Raw genomic sequence first — 14,123 nt, 5'->3', positions numbered from 1 at the left:
ACTGGTTGACAGATCATACCCATAGAATGCTTGTAAATGGTTCCTCATCTTCTTGGAGAGGAGTGAGAAGTGGAGTGCCTCTAGGGTTGCCAGGTCCCTTGACCCCCTGGCAGAAAATTGGGAGCCTGGCACTCACCTTCCACCTCCCTGGGGTTTTTTTTCACGCACACAGTGCACACGCGCGCCTGGCTTGCATGATGACATCACTTCCCAGAAGTGATATCATCATGCGGGTCAAAGGGCGGCCTGGGAGTGCTTCCATGCTCACCAAGAGGCTGAATTGACCCACTGCAGGGTGCGTTTTGGCCTGAATTGGATCACTGTGGGAACGGGAGTGCACTGCATCACCTGGGGGCACCCTGGGGAGCACGCCCTCCACTGGCCAAGTAAGTGGGCATGGGTGGCACCCATGGCACCCCGAAGTGCCTCAGAGATGTGTTCTGGGCCCTGTGTTGTTCAACATCTTTATAAATGACTTGGGTGAAGGAAGCGAGGGAATGCTCATTAAATATGCAGATGATACAAAATTGGGAGGGGCTGCAAATAGAATAGAAGACTGATTCAAGATTCAAGGTGACTTTGACAGGCTGGAAAACTGGGCTAAAACTAACAAAATGAATTTCAACAGTGATAAATGCAAAGTTCTGCATTTAGGTAGAAAAAAATCAAAGGCATAATTACAGGATGGGGGAGATTGTCTTGGCAGTAGTATGTGTGAAAAGGATCTAGGGGTCTTAGTAGATCATACACCAAACATGAGGCAGCAATGTGATGCAGTAGCTTAAAAAGGCAAATGTGAGTTTAGGCTGTATAAACAGAAGTATAGTGTCCAGTTCACTCAAAGTGATGGTGTCACTTTGCTCTGCTCTGGTTAGACCTTACCTGCTTTAAATAACTAACTAAATAAAATGACAAGCAAATGCAACAGACAGAGATGCAGTAATGGGAAAGCCATATCTGCCTGTCATATTGCCCAAGAAGGCACAGGAATCCTGCCAAAATATAGGTAATCCAGGTGGCAATCCCAAGGACACATTCCTGGGAGTAAGACCATAGAATAACATAGGACTTACTTCTGAGTAGACCAGTTTAGGATTGTTTCCCCCAGTGGTGGTGTTGCTGCTGCTTCTTTTACATTTTGGGGTCATGAATTATTTCTAAGTACTGCAATGTAATGGCACTTTTAACCTTGTTTTATTGGCATTTTTTAAAATGTAGATTCTATTTACTTCCATCGCTCTTGCCCCAGAGATGGAGGATGCTGTGACTGAGAACCAGAAATTTTGCTTGGAAGCTTAAGATTGCAGTCCCTTGGGTAGAGATAGTGTTTCTGATTCAGCATTTTAGCCTGACTCCTTTCCCCAACCAAAAATAGGGGCGAACTCTCTCGCCTGAGAAGGAGGCTGAATGGAAAGAGAAAATCCAGTAATCTGTTTCAGCATCATAAAAGCCCACCTGGCCCTCTTCGTAGTCCAGAGATACCCGGATCTTCCTGATTGGATGTCTCAAGATCAAAGGGGTTGTCTTGGGGGAAGTAAAGGCACTAAGCTGATACGGTAGGAGTACAGATGTTTTTCCAGCAGCAAAGATCCCATCCTCAACTTTAATGCGGACCTCTTTTTTCCGTGCGACTGATTCCTTGGCGACTCCCACGGCCCATATTGCCCCCTCCTCTTCCTCCTTCACTTCCACCTCCCACCAGTGTTTGCCTGAAGTGAATTTCTCATAGCCCAGCACACAAGGCATAAACTCGAATCGTTCAGGACAGTCAGGCAGATGCTGGTATTTGTCCTCCCATCTCACACTCTTGAGATCATCAGACAGAAGAAGGGAGGGATGTGCTGTACTTCGGTCCAGAATCACCTTCACTGAAGGACAGAGAGAGAAGGAAAGAGACAGTTGGATGGCATCAGGAAAATATTGCTCCAAACAGCCATACCCCCAACATGGTTTTTGCTACTTTCTTCCTTGTGACCAGAGAAATTTAATATTTCTATCAGTTGTGACTGAGATATCTTTTTACTTTTATTGATTGCTAATTTTTAAACTCATGTCATAAATCTTACTATTATAGAACTGGGTGGCCCTAAATAAAGTCCAATTACCCACTCAAAAAAGGGCAACAGACCTTTGTCTTCACATGGGAGTTAACAGTGCCTGTTGACTTCAATGAGAAATGTGTTAATCTGCTTAGGATGGCCCTGGAAGTTATACCTTCACCTGTGCTCCAAAAAGCACGGACAGCTTAAATTAAGTTTCTCTACTTACACGTCTTCACCACAAAAGCAGTTGACTTAACTATTAATATCTACAATCAGCTGCTAGGAGAGCTTGTCTGTAGTTTTGGAGTGGGTTATCATCAGGGCTTTTTTTCAGCTGGAACGCGGTGGGTCGGAGTTCTGGAACCTCTTGAAAATGGTCACATGGCTGGTAGCCCCGCCCCCTGATCTCCAGACAGAGGGGAGTTTAGCTTGCCTCAATCTAAACTCCCCTCTGTCTGGAGATCAGGGGGCGGGGCCACCAGCCATGTGACCATTTTCTCCAAGGGCAACCCACTGAGTTCCACCACCTCTTTTCCCAGAAAAAAGCCCTGGTTATCATCATGCTGATAACACCTCTATATTCTAAATAAGCTTCCAGAAGTGACTGTCTCCATTGTGGGCTGGTGCCTAGTCAAGCGGCTAAGAGGGAACAAACCCAATCCAGTTAAGGCAGAAGTGATGCTTCATGGACAAATTGGTTCTGGAGTTAGTGATATATCAGTCTTTTAAATTCTTAACCATTTGACAACCAATGTTTTGGAAAGCTTATCTTAAACTTAAGAATGCCATCATGCGCATAGATGAAAATTGAAAATTTGCCTAGGAAGTTCAGATCACAGCATCAGATCTGAAGACAGGAATCTATCTTGTACTGAGTCAGACTGTTGGTCTATCAACGTCAATATTGTCTATTATGGCTTGCAGCAATTCTCTAATAAAGAAATCTGCTCTGCATTATATTCTGAAGCAGGAAGACCTTCATGTTGAATCGAAGCAGCCTCTGGCACAGGCCAATGCAATGCATGTTCACTCTAATCATATAACATCAGAACACTGAAAGGGCCAGGGCTTTTTTTCAGTGGGAATGCGGTGGAATGGAGTTCCGGCACCTCTTGAAAATACTCGGCAATAGCATGTGAAAATAATATGATTTCAAATAATCCCGTGTGTTTCTCCCTCATTTCCCTCTTGAGAGTCCCGCCACCTCTTTTCCAAGAAAAAAAAGCCCTGGAAAGGGCCATACACTTGAACTAAAAAAGCTGCTCCTTTGACTATATATTAATTATAATATCAATCATTTCAACAAGTGCTTTAGAGAGTATGAGGAATATGACATGCATTATGGTAGCACTCCTTATATGAGTTCTGCGATGCAGACCAACGTTTTTATCCTCAAATAGCAGATTTGTAGAGGTGTGAGAATATTGTCTTGCCCATGGCTGCCTTCTGAGCTGGTAGATGATGTATGATTTGAGATAGGGCTTTACTTGACCACCACATAAATTCTCATTCGTTGGCCACCCTGTGATCAGCATCCCCTGTACTCTGGTTAACTCAGGGCCAAGCTACACATGACGAATGACACTTGAACGGCAAGTGGATTGAGTGGAGGGCAAGTGAACAGGGAGAAATACACTTGCCATTCAAGTGTCATTCGTCATGTGTAGCTTGGCCCTCAGTTACTGTGCTGGGTGAGTGGAGGAAAATAAAAGAATTAACTGACCCCTCCTCCCCCCACCATTTATTTTATTTTACTTCACTTATACCCTGCCTTTCTCCCCAGTGGGGACCTAAGGCAGTTTACATAATTTTCTTTCCCTCCATTTTATCTTCACAACAACCTTGTAAGGTAGGTTAGGTAGAGTGCATATGTAAATGGTCCAAGCTCAACCAGCTATCTTCCATGGCAGAGTGAGGATTTGAACCTGGGTCTCCCAGATCCTAGTCTGACACTCGAACCACTACATCACACTGGCACATTTTTTGCCTAATGTAACCTGATTAAATCCATGAACAAAAGATTGCCATTAAGTGCCCATCACTTCTCAAATGTTGTTCATCTTCCTTTGGTTCCTGGCAGAAAGTTACCTTTGTTCAACGCTTGCTTCAAAGATGCTGTTATGAGGAGGAAAGAATGACACAATTTATCAACAGTGTATCATTTTTATGTAACCCCTCTCCCCCGAAAAACTATGTCCCCCTGAAACCTTTTTATAAATCTGGAAATAAATTAGGACAAGATTAAATAAATGAATTGTTTCTAGGTTGCCAGTTACGGTATCCAAGATTAACACCCCTGCCACCCCATTCTCCCTCTGGTACCATTAAAATGTCTGTCCTTATTAAGTCCCCCCAAATTACCTTTGTATACAGGGCCTGTTATATGGAAGAAAGAGAGAGAAATTCATAGTCAGACTTCCCTCCATATAGTAATGCTTCATATTGTTTTTAAAAGGACCTCTCTCACATTCATTCCTCATCGAGATCCTAACTGCTATTCATTACTTTGCTCAGTGAATGTCTTAGCTGACAACTATATTTTCACTTGCACTGTTGTAATCCGCCTTGGATCTCAGTGAGAAACATGGACTAACAACAACAACAACATTGAATTAACTCATAGGTCTTTCATCAGATATTGTATTTCAGATGCGGTCCTCAAGAGTTATCAATGAGATTTCCTCTCAAACCTGCTCAAACACAATGGTTGTTGTGGATTTTCCGGGCTGTACAGCCGTGGTCTTGGCATTGTAGTTCCTAACGTTTTACCAGCAGCTGTGGCTGGCATCTTCAGAGGCGTAGCACCAAAAGACAGAGATCTCTCAGTGTCACAGTGTGGAGAAGTTGTTGGCAGGTAATTTATATCTACTCAGGAAAGTGGGTTTGGGCTGAGTCATCCTGTAAGAGTTTCCTAGGGTGTGGAATGCTAATGGAGGGAGGCTTCACTGTATCCTGAGGATGCTCTTTTGCATATGGATTGGTGCTTGATATGTTAATCTAATATGCTAATTTAATCTTCTCTGCAGATTAGATTAGCATATCAAGCACCAATCCATATGCAAAAGAACATCCTCAGGATACAGTGAAGACTCCCTCCATTAGCATTCCACACCCTGGGAAACTCTTACAGGATGACTCAGCCCAAACCCACTTTCCTGAGTAGATATAAATTACCTGCCAACAACTTCTCCACACTGTGACACTGAGAGATCTCTGTCTTTTGGTGCTACGCCTCTGAAGATGCCAGCCACAGCTGCTGGTAAAACGTAAGGAACTACAATGCCAAGACCACGGCAGTACAGCCCGGAAAATCCACAACAACCATCGTTCTCTGGCTGTGAAAGCCTTCGACAATATATCTGCTCAAACACACATCTTCAAAATTTCCCTTTTCCTCTAGTCCGAAAGAATTACCTTTATTCCATATCCTCAGAGACCCTGCTAGAAGAAGGGAAAATGAAAAAGGTAAAGTTAGACTGTGATAGCAGTGTCATTTCATTTATGCACCAAGTTCTTCATTAGGATCAGCATTCACCTTAGACAGTCAGTCAGATTTATTTACAGTTAAAAACCAGTACAGACTTGTAAAAAACATAAGTGAGTGTCATACACAAAATACACCACTTCATAAAAATAATTATATAAATATATAATTATATAAAAACTTGGCTATATACGTACAAAAGTGTGGGTTTTCAGGGTTAGAAATAAAAGCAGATGTTACTTTGCACATTCCCTGCGGATTCTACACGCCGCGGCTAAAAATCTGGCACTAGCCAACGTGATCTGGGGGTCAGCACCTAACAGGAGCTTATTCGTTTGCTCAGTGCGAGGGAGGCTTGAAAGCTTCTTCAGTGCAGGTTGGATGTTTTATACGTATTTCATGGTAGAATTTACAAGCAAGCATGATGTGCTCAATTGTTTCTACTTTCCCTGCCTTGCATGGACAAACTCGCTCAGCCTTTGGGACCTTCTTATAACGGCCTTCAAGTACTGCAGATGGGAATGTGTTACATCGGGGTAATGAGAAAGCCCTACGATGGGACGGGATCTCCAGGCTTGATAGATAAGAGGCTGGAGAAACCACATATCTTGTTTGGGGGGGGGGGGCTAGGAAATTGGAGACCCTCGCAAGACCCCTCTGTCTTTTGACATCCAGTATTCGCTGTTTGACCACAGCCCTTGCCTGGTCCAGGGCCATCATCTGTAGGGATTCAAATGAGAAGCCCAGCATTTTTAATTTCTGATGAGTGGTCCCGAGCCAGGCAGAACAGTACCTATCTTTAAGGATTAGGGAAGTAATATCCGATGGACATTGGCTGAGCTTAAGCCAAATATTGATTGAAGCCAGAGTTACCCTAGCCTCTATTCTCAGCAGTCCAGTTTCCAAACGTAAAGTTGCATTTGGGACACTACATGGAAATCCAAATATAGCTCTTAAGAACTTAGATTGAGTTTTCTCCAAAAGAGCTAGACTTGAGGGTACCGGGCCTAGTAATGTCCCATATATGAGCTGTGGCACTGTCTTCGAGAGAGCATTCACCTTAGATATAGACCAGCTATCTCCAGAGAGGAAATTATCTTGCGGGGTTCCATAGGATGCAATCTTATCTCCCATGTTATTCAACCTCTACATAAAGCCTTCAGGAGAAATATGCAGATGACACCCAGCTCTATATTTCACTAACCAAATCACTGTGGGATGCAGTAGGGATTTTGGGTTGATGCCTGACAGCTGTGGTCAAATAATTAAAAAAAATAAACTGAAACTGAACTCAGAAAGGTGGAAGTGATGCTGGTTGGAAAGGCAGAGATCTTGAAGAACATTGTACTCCCCACTTCTGTCTGATCCTGGCAGACTCAGTTATACAGGATCCAGTGCAACTGCTAGAAAAACAAGTGAAGACACCTGCAAAAAATGCTTTCTACAAACTCAGTATAGCCTGGAAGATGGTGCCCTACCTCAACATGGCCAATCTGACCATGTGGATCCATGCCATGGTAACACTGAGACCTGACTACTGTACTGTACTGTACATAGATCACCTAAGTTAGCTCAGAGACTTCAGTTGCTGCAGAATGCTGCAGCTCAGTTATTATTGGGAGCTAGAAGGGGCATGAATACCACTCTCATTTTGCAGTCACTCTTTTGGCTACCAATCAGTTACCAGGCTCAATTCAACATATTGACTACCACATGCAAAGCCTTCACAGCCTCTTTCCATCATATTTGTAAGGCAACCTCTCTTTCTATGTTCCACCATGGCAGCTTCACTCATCTGAACAGGGCCTTCTACAGATGCCACCTAGCACAGGGGCAAAATAAACAGCTGCCCGTACACTTGCATTCTCTTTGGTGGCCCCCAGCCTTATGGAATGGCCTACCTGAAGAGGTCAGGAAAGCTCCCCCTCTTCTGGCTTTCCACAAGCTACATAAAACTGAAGTATTCAAGAGGGCTTTTTACACAGGTGGGATGGCTGTAAGGAAGTGGCCTCAAAGAGGTACATCAGTAAAGAGATAAAGACTTTACTACTATATATTGCCTGTTGCTATAAGTATGATCCTACTGGGTAGTTTCTATGTTGTTTAATATGCCAGTTTTAGAATTGCTTAAACTCTGTTACAACATTTCTTCAACTCTATTGGATTTCTGCTGGTTTTAAATCTTTGTAAATGTGCACATATATACATAATTTATTAAATATTTTTGAAACTAACTGTACTGACTCATACTGAGTAATTGCATCTCAGGGAGAAAGGAGGAATATAAATGACATAAATAAACAAAACAAATAAATATTGTTTCCAAACACTGGCAGACAGTCTTCCTACTTGTTTCTCTCTTCAACCCTATTCACAATTTTCCTTCTCATTTACACCCAAAGATTTACCTTTACTCAGAGCTTTCTTCCGTGCCCCTGTTACAAGGAAGAAAAGGTGAAAAATTTATATCAGAATCTCAGACATACAGCTATATATGTCATCTATTTTTTTTAAAAAAAACCTTTGCACTAAATTCATGATTTATATTCAAATTACCCTGACCTGGATAGCCCAGGAGAGCCTGATCTTGTCAGATCTCAGAAGCTAAGCAGGGTTGGCCTTGGTTAGTAATTAGATGGGAGATCTCCAATGAAGACCAGGGTTGCAGAGGCAGGCAATGGCAAACAATTTTTGTTAGTCTCTTGCAATGAAACCCTACCAACAGTTGTCATACACCAGCAACCACCACCAAGTATTCAAATCAGTCCTATACTGAATACATTAATGTTGTACAGGTTGCCATATGTCGCCTCCACAAACAGCAGAAGATAAACTTCCGCATTCCCTTCCCAAGCACCAGCTCTCACCAACATTTCTTATTCAATAAAAAAAAATTACCTTTCTTCAGTGTCTGCTCCAGAGCCTCTGTTACATGAAGAGAAGGGCAGAAAATTTGTACAGATCATCATATACTTGTAAGACAGTGTGATATCACATTTTGTTTAAAACACCCTGACACATAAGACTCCTCATTCAGATCAGTATGTAAATGAAAACTAGGGCTTAGTTCAGACACTGGCCATTTCCACACGGCTTACCTTCTTCCGGAAAACAGTGTCTTCACACGCGAAATCGTGCTAGGAAGATGCTGATATCGCGCAAAATCGTGTGAGAAGACGCTGTCTTCCGTGATAACAGCATCTTCTCGTGCAATTTTGTACATGAATACGCTGTTTTCTGGAAGAAGGTAAGCCGTGTGGGAATGGCTATCATGTGAAAACATGGTTTACTTAAACTAACCATGATTAATGTGATTATCTGAACATGCGCATTCTACTAACTATGATAATTTCAGCTCTGATGAAGGACGCTCACTAATGTTGATGCTAGAATAAATTTTGTTAACTGGACTCCTGTTTTATTCTTTTACTAGCTATGGCTAGTTAGGGTCCATCAAACCAGGATCTGAAACCAGGGTTTTAAGGTTCATTAGCATGAATAAACTATAGATTCACATGATCTGTAAATACAGATATCCTGACCTAATAGCTTGTTTCTTGGCTCCACCCTTCCTGATTAGAACGAAGGCAACAAATCCTACATTTGCCGAGGTAAGCCCCGATTTGACTCTTTTGCAAAACTGAATCCTGGTTTCAATAGCTCACCATAGTAGGAATAAACCATGTTTTTTCATATTTTGAATGTAGCTAACTCCAAGTTGGGAAATTCCTGGAGATCTAGGGGGAAAACCTGGAGAAACCTGGAGAAAGTGGGGTTTGGGGAGGGAAAGGACCTTGGCATGGCATAATTCCATAGAGTCCACCCCCCAAAGTGGCCATTTTCTCCAGGTGAACTGACCTCTGTGTCCTGGAGACCGGTTGTAATTCTGGGAGATCTCCAGCTACTACCTGGAGGCTGGCAACCCTAAATGTAGCCTATGGTTACCTTCATTTAGTCTGGCCTGACATCCCTGAAAAGAGATTATTTCTTCATGCAGTGTTTATGATCCTGTCAACATTATTAGCAAATCGCCACACTCATATTCTTGTATTATTTTCTCATCTGTTTTAAGACCTAATTGGGGAGATTTTAAAAAGGTGCGTGCTGCACCAGCAGTCCATGGGTAAGTTTACAAAACTGCTCATGCAGATTCCCAGGCCCCCTTTACATTTTCCTCTCATTTTAAAACTGTTTTCGTTTTTCAGACTAATGGTTGGTGTCTATGACTTGTGAGTGGGTGGAAAAGCTTTAATTACTCATTTTTTTTGTTGCCGCCATAAATCTCATCATCAATCTTCTTTAAAGCAGAGCTTTTTCCAACAGGAACATGGTGGAATGGAGTTCTGGAACCTCTTGAAAATGGTCACATAGCCGGTGGCCCCACCCCCTGCTCTCCAGACAGAGGGGAGTTGAGATTGCCCTCTGCGCCGCCGGAGGGCAATCTCAACCAAAAATGTGACCATTTTTGCAGAGGGCAATCCACTGAGTTCCACCACTTCTTTTCCCAGAAAAAAGCCCTGCTTTAAAGTAATCATAAAAATAAAGCAACGTTAATAAGGAATCTTTTTTCTCTCGCTTTGTGACTCAAAGTCAAAAACAGTAAGTCTGCCAGAACTGACTGAATCCAGGAATCCCGGCCATGAGGACGATGAAGTAATTAAGCTGAATTTTTAAGACTTTGCTTGAATATATGAAGCTGTCTTATTTTGAATCAGACCCTTGGTCCATCAGAGGTCAGTATTGTCTACTCAGACTGGCACAGGCTCTCCAGGGCCTCAAGCAGAGGTCTTTCATAACAACTCCTACCTGATCCATTTAACTGGAAATGCCAGGAATTGAACCTCGGCCGTTCCACATGTCAGATAGATGCTCTGCCCTTAAGCCACAGTAGAGGAAAGACAAGGATGGGGATAGCATTTAATAGCAGGGAACACTCTCCTAGATCCCAATCCAATGCTTTTACTACTGCACTACAGTATATTAAATGCCATGTGGAACTACTAATCTGATTTTATCTTCAGGTTTACAGTTAATGAGTACCTTTTAGGCATTCGTGTGGAAAGACCCTCTAGTGCCTAAACTATGTATTATTGGAGTTCTGTCTCTTCAGCAGCTATTTCACCTCCTGGCCATTTCTCAGGAACCATCTCCATCAAAAATTTCTTTTAGCCTTCAGACACAGGAAAATTACCTTTATTTAGTACTTCCTCCAGAGATTCTGTTATATGGAAGAAAAGGGTGGAAAATTCATTCAGACCTTCATACATATAACTATGTGTCATTCTGTTATCCTAAAAACAAAGTCCAGAGGGGAATAAAAATGGCAATACTTTTTGAAATTACTTCATCCCTTTAAGAAGCAACTGCCTTTTTCTGCAACCAACCCCAAGTGAAAAACTGTCTCAGACCCAACTAACTTCCTGTTTGTTCAGTACCTGCAAATTTCCCCATAGCATCTTCTAGAACAGAATTTTTTTTAAAGCAAATTTGGAGTCTGTCTTCTAATCCAGGAATATATTCTACCACATGTTCCACGGGCTTTTTTTCATACCTAAAAAGGAAAATCATAATGTTTAAGGAATCATGAAAATATATTCTCCCTCAGCAATCTTTTAGCATGAAATGGGAGGTTGGTAGTTTCCTCAAAAGTAGACCCACTTTATTAGTAGGTGCTCCATTTGAAGACAGGCTGCACTCTAATCGATTAGGCTTTTAAGTGGGACAAATACTATTGTATAGACTTGTCCTCCTCAGCATTAAAATCAACTAAAGTAATAACAACAACAACATTTGATTTATAAACCGCTCTTCAGGACAACTTAACACCCACTCAGAGCGGTTTACAAAGTGAGTTGTTATTATATTCACAACAATCACCCTGTGAGTGGTGGAGCTGAGAGAGCTCTGAGAGAGCTGTGACTGACCCAAGGTCACCCAGCTGGCTTCAGTCGGAGAAGTGGGAACTCAAAACCCGGTTCTCCAGATTAGAGTCCTGCCACTCTTAACCACTACACTAGACTGGCTCTCAAAAGCATGTTGCCTGCAACTGAGGTTTGGGCTTTGTACATCAGCCCTCATGCTGCTCTTCCCATCAGCGGATTCGACTGTGTGTTTTCTGACCTCATTACCTGGAGAAAAATATGGCCGTTTAATAAAGGCTTAGTGTGTAGAAATAGTCAGGTGAAGCTTTTCGTGGTAAATTACATTACCTGGTAAATAAAATCCCATTAAGCCTCTATTAAAGGAGGAGGACATTTTTGTCCAGGTTACTCGCAACCCTAGAGGGATAAGGAGGATGAAACAGAAAGCATATGAGGAGAACTTGTGAAGACACAGAACAGATTTCCATTGTTAAGTAGCAGAGTACAAGTTTGGCAAGTTTGTGTGCTGAAACTTTGGAATTGCCCATTAAAAGGACCTCAGGAAAGAATTGGGACAGATTCTGATCTGAGACCCTGGCAGGGCTGGCGCATTCATGGAGGTGGGTACGGCAGCTGCCTCAAGCGTTGAGGCACTGGAGGGGGTGCCGAGGGCGGGGGGGCCCACCATGGAGCTGGCAGCAGTAGCGCTGGTGGCTGAGTAGGAGGGCTGGAAAGCTGCCTGCTGTGCCTGGCCCGCAGCTGCTGCACCGTGGGGGCGGCAACAGCCCTGAAGCGACCCCCGGCCTCAGGTGCCAGAAACTCTGGCCCTGGCCCTGGGCCCTGGAGACCTGTTGGAGTAGAAAGTGGCCTTGATAGCTTAAACATCTGACTTAGTACAAGGCAGCTTCCTATGTTCATACTTTTCATAAGGGAAGGCACTTAATTTCTGATAACACAGACACAATTGTGGCCAGACTGCTTGGCTAAAAGGTCACAGTCCCTTCCTCCAAATCTGAAGGATGTCAGATCCTAGTGCTATAATAGTTACATCCTTAGGATCTGATCCTATATGGGAAATAAAATTCCAGGATCCTCCACAGTGTCTCTAAGAAGAAAAGAATTTCTAAATGTTGCTTGCACTCATCTGGATTTATGATCCTTATTTGTCAAAGTGTATGTGTGTGTGTGTATAAATGAAGCAAGACATTCTTCCATAGGATGCAACACTAGAGCAAGAAAGAGCCACATACCTGCTCATGGTATTTTTGATATTCTGAAAGAGAGAAAGAGAGAAGTGGGTCTCAACCACACAGAGAAAACACAAACTGGGCTTCTTGTTCTAGCGGAGAGGATTCTCCTTCTTCCACATTTAGGAAAATTAATTGTTGATCCCAGGATCGTGGCTGTTTTCACACTACTAACCTGGGCCGTTTCCAGATTGCTTACCTGCACCCGGGACGTTGAGGCATGTTGCGGGGAAAACACGATATTTCGCATTTTCCCCGCAACATGCCACTACGTCCCGGGTGCAGGTAAGCAATCTGGAAATGGCCCTGCTTCCATAATGTTGCGAAACATTGCACAAAACCCACAGAAGATAGCGTCTTCTTGCAAGAGTTTTGCGCGATGTCACGCAAAACTTTCACGAGAAGATGCTATCTTCCATAATTTTTGCGCTATGTTTCACATCATTATGGAAGCAGGTTAGTAGTGTGAAAATGGCCCATTTTTTTCCCCTCCCAGAAACTCATAAGAGGTCTAAGGTCTCACCTGCAGGAATTCACTTTCTGGCTGCTGACACTTTTCTTCCATCTCTGTGGTAAGGTAACTGATATTCGTAATCTCCTGAGAAATTCTGGTGATATTATCTTTCAACTTCTTCTTGATCTCTGTTTCTAGATCTCCCAGTTGGGCCAACCAGAAGCCCTCTTTTTCTTCAAGGAAGTTATGCATTCGTTCAAAAGCAGACCTGATCTTTCCTTTCTCTGTTTCTATCTGGGCCTGAGAATATATACAAAGTGGGGAAGGGAGAGAAGTTGAATATGAAGCACCATGAAAAGAAGTTAAAAATAGCGAATTTTGTCCTTTTTTGTTTTCTTGAACAGAAGGCACTTGCCATAGGGTTCTTTAACCACAATCTATTTGGGAGGGAAGTAGTGGGCAACATAGTGATGGCACTTCCAGGTGAAGAACTGGAAGCGACGTCACCAGGCTACACAATGCTCTAGGAATTCCTCCAATCTCTATTGTAACATGGGCAACATTCCTAGAGTGTAACAGCAACATCACTGCATCTGAAACATCAGATCTCCCTGTTTTCTCCTGCTGTAGAGAGGTCGGTGCTGGAGAGAGCCTTTTCTTTCTGTTGGGGAGAATAGGAGCTTGCTTGCCATGGCAGAAAACCTGACAAACCTATATACCTATAGACCTGACAAACCTATATACACCATGTGAAGCTTCATTCATCCAGTGATGATTTTTTCATGTATGAACCAGCTTATAGATGCCACGGAAAAACACATACTCATGTCACATATCGAAATGTCTGTTGCCTCATTCATTAAGGACTTGAAGTCATGTGAGCATTAATAAGCAATACCTACCAGCGTCTTTTGACTTGCTATCTCTTCAGACAGTTTCTGAGGCACAAGAATTTCTTTCTGTTTTTCCAGAGACTTCAACTGGGCCCTGATTTTTCCCTGCACAAAAAAGGGAACAATTTTTGCTTCTGCAGGA

General features: G+C 42.8%; 1 protein-coding gene across 1 annotated transcript in view; it reads right to left on the bottom strand.

Annotated features, from left to right (window-relative positions):
* Window positions 1-1,181: 1,181 nt before the first annotated feature.
* Window positions 1,182-14,123, bottom strand: part of LOC129327730 (uncharacterized) — a 38,517-nt gene continuing 25,575 nt past the window's right edge. Inside the window, exons 11-21 of the mRNA XM_054976488.1 lie at window positions 13,991-14,086; window positions 13,158-13,388; window positions 12,638-12,660; window positions 10,962-11,077; window positions 10,718-10,744; window positions 8,425-8,451; window positions 7,935-7,961; window positions 5,457-5,483; window positions 4,404-4,418; window positions 4,131-4,157; window positions 1,182-1,868 (exon numbers count right to left, since the gene is read on the bottom strand). Of these exons, the coding sequence (XP_054832463.1) occupies window positions 1,336-1,868; window positions 4,131-4,157; window positions 4,404-4,418; window positions 5,457-5,483; window positions 7,935-7,961; window positions 8,425-8,451; window positions 10,718-10,744; window positions 10,962-11,077; window positions 12,638-12,660; window positions 13,158-13,388; window positions 13,991-14,086 (1,149 nt within the window). The 3' untranslated portion in view covers window positions 1,182-1,335. The remainder of the gene's footprint in view (window positions 1,869-4,130; window positions 4,158-4,403; window positions 4,419-5,456; window positions 5,484-7,934; window positions 7,962-8,424; window positions 8,452-10,717; window positions 10,745-10,961; window positions 11,078-12,637; window positions 12,661-13,157; window positions 13,389-13,990; window positions 14,087-14,123) is intronic.

The sequence above is a fragment of the Eublepharis macularius genome, chromosome 4 (assembly GCF_028583425.1).
Source record: "Eublepharis macularius isolate TG4126 chromosome 4, MPM_Emac_v1.0, whole genome shotgun sequence".
In the NCBI taxonomy this organism is placed as follows: Eukaryota; Metazoa; Chordata; class Lepidosauria; order Squamata; family Eublepharidae; genus Eublepharis; species Eublepharis macularius.
This window is presented reverse-complemented; position numbering and strand designations above follow the sequence as displayed.